The sequence below is a fragment of the Talpa occidentalis genome, unplaced genomic scaffold (genome assembly GCF_014898055.3).
Source record: "Talpa occidentalis isolate TD23 unplaced genomic scaffold, MPIMG_talOcc4v2.1 talOcc4.3, whole genome shotgun sequence".
Classification (NCBI taxonomy): Eukaryota; Metazoa; Chordata; class Mammalia; order Eulipotyphla; family Talpidae; genus Talpa; species Talpa occidentalis.
In genome coordinates, this window is record NW_023603184.1 from 146,653,265 (window position 1) to 146,662,109 (window position 8,845).

The window sequence follows — 8,845 nt, forward strand, 5'->3', positions numbered from 1 at the left end:
CGATTTGACGTCAGCAGAGCAGGCATATGGAAGGGTAGCCTGAGTAGAGTTCCGTGTTTGTTTGTTTTTTCCCTGAAATTTAGTTTTACTCCCTTCTTCTCCTAGAAGGTTGAAAATATAAGACAGGAAGGTGATGAGACTTGAAAAGGGACATTAGATTCTTTCGCAGCAAAGTCTTCTGTTGTGAACATTGTGACAGAGCAGTGTGTGTGGCTGCAGCAGAGTTGGGGCGGGGAAGGCTGCACAGTCAGGGAGGGTCGGCCGAGGCTGCACAGGCAGCTTGGCCCACTCAGGATTGGCATTCCAGCATAGTCCAGGGTCTCCAGAGTCCAGGGATTTAGTAACCATCAGGAATCATGGGGAGTCATTTTATTTCATTTCACCCCTTTGACTATTCTTGAGGTAGGTTCATTTAATGGTCACCGTGGATACTTTTGTATGTAAACACGAGAAAGTCTGAGTTTAGTGTCTTGCAAAGGCCTGAGGGTACATTAACCTCATTCATCCCCTTCCCAGTCATCTGCTGCCATTGCAGGTGTGTCACTGCCATGCTTTAACCCTGTCAATGAAAGATTTGTCCTGTGGTATGCAGTCCGTGTGGGGCCAGATTTCTCCTTCTGTTTGCTGGTATTTCCACTTCCTCTTCCATCTTGCCTGGGAGACCTTCCTTCTGGGATCATTTTCTCCTTGGCTTTAAGAACATTCTTTTAAGGAGATCTTTCAGTTCTTGTTTGTCGAATGGAGTGTAGAGAATAAGGCTTATTACAGTTGCGTCCCTTAGACCTACGGTTGCCATCTTGGTGTTGCTGTCTATTTGGTTGCTGGCCCCTGTGGGTGGCCTGTGGTTTTTCTTCTGGCCTTTAGCATTGTATGACTTCACAACAGGGAGTCTACAGAGATTTATGTCTTTTTTTTTTTCTAAAGATTTATTTTTATTTATGCATACAAGAGCTGGGGTACAGGCCAGAGGTGTGGGGGGTGAGAGGATCCACCAGAGACAGAGTGGGGAACAGAACAGGCAGATTCACTGAAATACACTGCTGAGGGGCACAGTGAGTGAGTCAGAAGAAGTCTGCTGCGCCATGTGGGTTGCTCTCTGGCCGGGGATCGAACTCATGCTGCAGTGGCTGCTGATAGCTTCATATGTTGTGTCTTAACCCCTTGCGCCACCAGGGAGGCCCTCTTTTTGTTTTTTATTCAAACTTGCTGGATCATTTTTGTCATCTCTTATTCCTGGCTCATGTTTCCAGGCCTCTCTATTTCTTTGACGTGTCAAATGTATTTGTTTTATATTCTCTGTTAGCTTCAGCATCAGAAGTCTGTAGACTTCATCCTGCTGTGTTTTCTCTCATTCGTGGTACTTTTGGTTTTTCAGGTTTTTAAATTCTTAATAGTGATTTTGTTTTACTTGTGACTTGTGGGAGGTTTTTTTTTTGTTTGTTTATTTTAAGGCCTGAGTGGAGTTTGATTCTTCCAGAGAAGGTCTGCATTTCATCTCTTGGTCACCTAGGGCATTTCCAACTCAGGGCCATTTTAAATTCAATTGTTTGCTCGAGGTCTGGGAACTACACAGATAGTGTCAGGAAAGGCCCCAATCTTTTATGAGACAGGTTTATGCTTGTGAAGTCCCACGTGAGGTTTTCTCTCGCTCCCACCCAGTGCCCAAGTCCAGAGAGATGTTCTGCCTGACTGTTCCCTTCTGTGCGGTGGATTTGTTTGTCTCTAACTTTTTTCTGATGGCTTAGGGGCCCCTCTGGGGTTCCTGTTTTTTGTTGAGTTCTCCTACTGGCTACTTCACCACAGAGTATCCCCTGTCTTCTGTGTTCTGTCCCTGTGATGGCTCTCAGCAATGAAGGTTTTTTTTGTTTGTTTTTTTTTTTTTTTCTTTCAAGATTTATTTATTTATTTATACAAGAGCTGGGGTACAGGCCAGATGCGCGGGAGGGTGAGAGGATTCACCAGAGACAGAGCAGGAAACAAAACAGGCAGATTGACAAAATACACTCAGCAGTGAAGTTTAAGGTCTTCACAAATCTGCTGTTACCCTGAGGGCCCAGCTCCAATGTTTGGTCTCTGTAGTTCTTTTCTTCTCCCTCAGGGAGGCACTAAAAAGATGGTCTCTATTTTGTACAGCTTTTAGTTGTTTTCCTTGCTTTTTCAGGTTATCCCTTCTGCCCTGCCACAGGAAGGAAATCCTTTGTGGATATTATGATGAGCTCTTTTCAGCAGACTCTGTTTGCTAGTGAGAACCTTCTAAGTAGAAATACTTAGACAGCACAGGTGGGAAAGGTCCACTGATGTACATTTTTAAACTTCTTTTCTGTGGAACTTCTTGGTTCAAGTAGTAGGTATTTTTGTGTGAAGATTATAAGGAAAATTATCCTGAAAAAGATTGTTGCTTTTTTCTTTTTTATTACTAAGTCATTATTTTTACCTGCTCAATGAGTATTATTTGAGGTAAATAATTTATCTTTAAGGAAAACATCAACCTGAAAGTGTATCATAGTTCTTGATATCATGGTTTTTGAGGCAGATAACAGCATGTGTCTTTTTTTCTTCTCTAGATGAGGATTATGGGAATGAGGCTCTGTCTTCTGGAGACTTTCAGTGACTTAGTGATAATTCCTGCCAAGGCTGTGTGTGCCTGAACTGCCCTGAGCTTTTTGGGTTCAACCTGATAAGGTTACCTGTCAGGCTTGTGTTTAAATCACATGAAGTAACACATCATGTTTTTTTCCCACTGTTGATGAAAGAGCTCTATTCTTTCCTTCTGCGAGCAGTTACTTGCATCCTTTATAGTGAGTCGCCAGATGTCCTAATGCTACTTTTCACACCATCACAACCCTGGCAAGACTCCTTGCTGCTGACATCATAGGTGCAGGGCATAGTTTCACGTGAAGGCCACAGCCTGACAATCCCGTTGGCCTCTCGCGACCCAGCACTTTTGCTTTTCTTCCTTCCAGGGGGATCCAACAGAAGAGTTGCCCAGGGAACCCACGGCGTTGTGAGAAATAACATTTTTCTCTGTCTTTTGTTTTTTTCTTTCAGGATACGTGGACTCCAGAATTAAAGTCGAAGTTGGAAAAGTTTCTGGCTCTAATTTTTAAAGCCAGTAATACACCAAAGCTTTTCACATTATATGTATCCTTCTAAGGCCAGGAACCCACTGGCGGTTTCAGCCAGATTTTATGTGGGGGCCCGCCTCCTCTTGGGGGTAATTGTCGGTGTTGCTTTCATACTCACATGGTGAATAGAGCATTTGTGGGGAGTATGCCCAGACCTGGGAAGGGTGGACTTCTGTGGCCTTAGTCTCTGAGACAGGGCTAGGGTCTTCTCTTTACCTCATGAGCCTAGAAGCTGTCTCAGTTGGGAAAAAAAAAAAAGGTCTGTCTCTTTGGAAAAGAACTCCTTGGAGTAATTGTCCCTCTGCGGAATAGCAGTATTGATCTTTCTGGCCAGAGGCAGAGCAAGGCCTCATGGACCGAGTGGTCGTCTAACTTGTCCTTTAAGTGGGACTTTGCCGGAAACTTTATTGAGGTGGAATTGTACACCGTAGCATTCACCCATTGTAAGTGCACAGTTTGATGATTCTAGCAAAGGTACGGAGTTGTATGGGCATCATCACTCTCCAAATTGGGGTGCTCTTGAGAGTGAAAGGGGCAGAATGCCGGGTGGCAGATGCAGAAGGAGGCCCTGGGCAGCTGATCCCAAGAGCTGGCTGCTCTTTAAGGATCTTGTCTCCTTTTATTCTGAACGTGACTGTATGAGAAGTTATTTCATAACGAGAGTGTGCCATTTTGCATTATAAAGTCGGTATTTGTTTTGTTGGATGTAATGACAGATTTAGGCCACTCTGTCGCATGATTCCTTCTGCTTCCTTCCTGTCTCGGGAGGTTGGGCTCCCTAAGTGAACTCTTGTCCTGGAGATTCCGTGACACACTTCCCTCGGCTTCCTGAGCCTTCACAGGCTCCCTGGTGCCTGCTCAGCCCCCTGGTCTCACATGGAGACTGTCCACAGCCGGCCCGAACCACAGCCTTTCTCTCTGCTTTACCTCCTGGAGGCTTCTGTTCAGATCCTTCCTCCACCACATACCAGGCTCGCCCAGCCCATCCTCTGCCTCTCAGTTGCACATAAAATGAGTTTTAGTAAAAATAGGACTTGGCCAACTTGGCTTATGATTATTTTAATAATGCTTTAAAAAACATTTCTCAGCTTAAACATAATGGATGCCATTATGTTAAGAATTTAGAAGAAATTATTTGCATAATAAGTGAGGTTATGGTAACATTAGTGCCACTTTTAGGGGGATTTTATGAGGATTCAGTTAATACATGAAGCTTGTTTAAAACAGTTGCCACATGCTGAAGACTCTTCTCAAGGAGGGCTCTTAGCTCTTAGTATTGTAATTTGCTTGTACTTGTCACCTTTCATCCCTTTCAACGTGCTTTGAAGCAAAGAGACTAAAATAGAGCAGGATACATAAACATTATTCCTTTCCTTGTTCCATGGAAATATTTCAGCCAGTTCAACCCACCTATTAAGTTGAATATTGAATTAGGGCTATGAAGTAAGGCCAAGACATAGTTCCCTTAGCCAAGTTGGAGTTTTGAGTGATAAGATGGGAGTCTGTGAGGCAGACAGAATGAGGAATAGGGATTCCAGGTAAAGGGAACAGTTTGTGCAAAAACAGTGAGACGCTTTGTTTGGGGAATGGCAAAGAATTCAGCATTGCCGGAGTAAGGGCCAGGGCACAAAGGTCTGAGTGAGGGCTCATAAGTCTCAAGGAGCATTGGAAGTTTTTTAAGCAGGAGAATACCATGGCCATGTTACATTTTTCCAAGAATCTCATTTTTATTCCCGATCATAAAATTGATCCTATTCCTTATAGAAGCCCTGGGAGGCACAGAAATGCATCTGAACACATAGGCTTCAAAGCATGTAATGTTTGCAGTAAATATGGATGCCTGTACCTCTGTGTGTTTCTTAATATTATCAGATGAAGAGGGCGCTTCCCCATACCACTGACTATTCAAAACTGGATCATATATCATCAGAGGTTTAACATAGTTACCACAGGACCCAGCAATTCCTCTCCTGGCTGTGTACCTGGGAGAAATGCAAGTCTGCCTACATGATAGCTGTTGCACAAAGGCTCCTGGCAGCCTTTCTTAAAATAGCCTGAAAGTACAAACAGCTTAGATACCTGTCAGCAAGAGATGGATATGCAGGAGGTTATGTATTGCTCGGTGGACTAGTCTTTGGTGAATGAAGTATTGAGGCTGTCACCTTGTCAAACATTTGCCGAGTGGAAGAAACCAGGCCCAAAAGTCACAGGTTGTGTGGTTCCATTTGTAGGAAAGTTCCAGAATAGGCAAATCTAGAGAGACAGTAAATGAGAGGCTCCCTTGGGCCTGGAGGCCTAGGGAGAATGGGAAGGATTGATAGTGGGTAGAGTTTCCTTTTTGGGTGATGAAAATGTTCTAAAAAATGACTGTTTACACAACTCTGTGAATATACTGAAAACTGTGAAAACGTGCACTTTAAGTGGGTGAATCATAACATGGGAATTACATCTCAATAAAGCTCCGCCAGAAGAACTAAGAAAACTCAACTCCAGCAGGTGAGGTACCTGATCTTCATTCCTGCAGCCATGGGGAGTGAGGCTCAGGCCTCACAACCTGGCTCCAGAGCCTGCTCGTAGCTACTAGCTACCTTGCGAGCTATTTCCATCCCAATCTCTAATTCCTTGGGATAAAGTGTTAGCACTGACATTGTGAACTTAGAGGATAGGAGCTCAGATTTGCATTTTTAGTTGAATGTTTTGGTAGCAGTGAGAAATATCTTTCGAGGGGGGCAGAGGCCAGTTAGGGGCTGTTGAAATACATAGTCTCCCCTCATCCATGGAGGGCATGTTCCAAGACCCCCAGAGGATGCTGGAAACCACAGCTAGTAAAAAAGGGCTCTCAGAACAGTGAGGGCCGCTTCTTACTGATGCTCTAACTAGCTAAGACACCTAGTTCTCAAATTGGATGACACACTCTCATAAAAATCCCCTTGTCTTCATCTCAGTCACTGAACCTGTTGTGCCCATTTTCCCTGTGCATACACCCCTACGAGAAAGCTTAATTTATACATTAGGCACAGTCAGGGTAATAGAAGTAATAACTAAGTAGAACAATTATAGCAATACACCATAATAAAAATTATGGGAATATGGCCTCTCTTCTCAAAGAACCTTATTGTATGTAATAATTTCAGTTACTGGGTAACAGCCCACCCACGGGTCACTGAGCTGGGACGCTCCTGGGAGGACACAGTGATTGAGAAGAAGACAAGGGGATTTTTAGGAGTGTGTCATCCCACTTTGAGAACTGGGTGTCTTAGCTAGTTAGAGCATCAGTAAGAAGCGGCCCTCACTGTCCTGAGAGCCCTTTTTTCCCAGGCTGATGTGCCCTCTCAGGTGGCCACACGGTGGGAGATTTGCTGGGATCTGTATCCTGAATGACTTTTCCTGAACGGTTTCCTCATCCCAGAAGGAGAATGGTCAAAATAACAAAGGTAAATCATCAAGATTAAAAAATGTTTTCCATTGAAGTAACAGGTTAGCAGCACCGGGTGTATGATTTGGGGGGTAGGCTCACACCCCTCCTGATGTATATTAGAAATTTTTGAATAACGACTTTGTCAAGTTTCAAGTAGTGAGACAGGGACAGATTTGGAGATGATTCCACAGGTTTGGCAAACGAGGGCTCTGACAGTCTAGACGTTTATGAAATGCTCTGCACTCATTTTTAGCAGCGATTCCTGGAGGCCCGTGTTTCAGGTTGGCCGGGCCTGTTACCTTGCCAGGACCCGGGCAGGCAGGCCGGGAAAGCAGGAGAATCCGGCGCCCCAGACGGCACCCTCGGGTGGGGACGGTGCCCGTGGCTTTGCCCTTGGACCAGCGCCGGGTCCCGGCAGCAGGGAGGCCGCGCGTCCTTATGGAGCGCTTCCCTTTTTCACACTCAAGATAAGAATTATAATCTGAAGTTTTTAGCATAAAATGATAGTTTTCCATCCCCCGTGACTGTTACCGGATCTGTCTGTTTTTCAGAAAGGCGAGCGAGGCTCAGTGACCCAAACTCTTGGCTTCGCCGCCCGCGGGGGGCGCCTGGGCCGGGCGCCCGAGGGGGCTGGTGGCAAAACCTTCCTGGCATGTTTTTCCAGGCTGCTTTGTAGAGCGTTCGGGTCGTTTTAAGGAAAGGAGCCCGTTCGCCAGTGCCTCGGCCGGGCCGGGAGGGCTGCTCAGGGGCTGCCAACCCCCACAGCCGCGCCCTCCGGCTGGGTCTGCACAGGGCAGGGGCCATGGCTGGCTGCGGGGTGAACCTGGGCTGCCCTGAGGGCCTCCAGGCTGCACCCCGGAGCTCCCGCTCTGGCGCCACCCCCTCCCCCCCCACCCCGCACCCCCCAGAGCTCTCCGGGGCTCGGCCGTGTCCGCACAGCCGGCAGAGTGGGTCTTCCCTGCCGCCTGACCCCTGAACATGCAGCTTCCCCCCCACCCCCCCTTTTCCTTTTCTGCTGCTGCCTGGCACACCGCCTGGCACACCACCTGGCACACCACCTGGCACACGGCCTGGGGCTTCCATAGCCGGAAACAATGTCTGCTGCTATGTGGTAATACTGCCGTGGTCATTACCATCACCGCTGTCCTGTCTGGTCTGATGGCCGTGGGCCGAGTTAGGCAGCTCTCCCCAGGGGCTCCACAGTCCATGGAGACAGTGGGGCCATCTCCAAGGCCCCCTCCCTGTCTGGTGGCCGATGCTGGCTGGGATCCAGCGGACGCCCTCCCCGGGACACATGAGTGGCCTCTGTGTGGCCGAGCTTCCTCAGGGTGTGGTGACTGGGTTCCCAAGGTGAAGGTCTGCAGAGAGAACTGGGTGACTTGTCACCTTCCCAGCCTCTCAAGTAGCTCCGTGTCATTTCTGCTGAGGACAGTCAAGCATCAAGTCGGTGGCCTCCATTCTGGCAGGCTCAGCGTGTGTCTGCAGCTGGGCAGACCACCCAGTGCTGCAGAGGTCGGAGGTTAGCACCCCAGGTTATGCGTCCCAGAGACTTGGACCCCGGTGTCATACCACTGCCCCCTCCTCCCAGACTGGCTGCGGTGATCACCAGGCACAGACATGCGCCCAGTTTAATTCTAGACTCAGATGTTGAGTCTAGAATGTTCTTTAAATTGAATGCTTGGGTAATACTACTCCATGTTCCTTGATGGGAAGGTTCCATGCATAAAGTAGGATTTCCTCAAGTGTTAAAGAAGGCAAAAAAGGTGCTTGCTGAGGAAAACTCTCTCAAAAGGAATTGCATCACAAATGGCGGTCAGAATAAAAACTTAGTTTGCCGATACAGCCTATGGCTTTATTATTTCACCTCTCCATTTAAAAAGGATATAGAAAGAGTATCTCTCAGCCCCTCTAACCTGAATTGATTCAGGCCCTTCAGAACATGAGCAGCTCATTGTTTTTCTAGAGTTCAGACCCTTAACAGTATTTTTTTTAAATGGTGACCTATGTTCAAGTTATAAGTCATAACTCTTTTCACCCAGTGTTTGTGGATTAGCAACATAGCAAGGAGTGATTCATGTCTGAATACACAGAAGAAAGAGCACATCAAACTGTAAAGAGAGTGATTGATTTTAGGGGTTTTTAAAATTAGGTTAGAAAAATAATTCTACACATTTTAAATATATATCATTTTATCTTGAGAAGACACAGAGTTTCTAAAATTAAATCTCATCTACTCTTAAAAAAAGGCTGTGTACCCAAATGAAGTAGGAATGTTAACAAGAGAAACTTGACTGTTGGCTGT

The 8,845-nt window shown here is 46.4% G+C and overlaps 1 protein-coding gene across 4 annotated transcripts in view; it reads left to right on the plus strand.

Annotated features, from left to right (window-relative positions):
- Nucleotides 1–8,845, plus strand: part of ARMC9 (armadillo repeat containing 9) — a 136,984-nt gene that overhangs the window by 11,773 nt on the left and 116,366 nt on the right. For all 4 annotated transcript variants that reach the window (XM_037524213.2, XM_054700155.1, XM_037524215.2 and 1 more), the window contains 2 exons: nucleotides 3,049–3,141; nucleotides 6,535–6,559. In XM_037524213.2, the coding sequence (XP_037380110.2) occupies nucleotides 3,049–3,141; nucleotides 6,535–6,559 (118 nt within the window). The remainder of the gene's footprint in view (nucleotides 1–3,048; nucleotides 3,142–6,534; nucleotides 6,560–8,845) is intronic.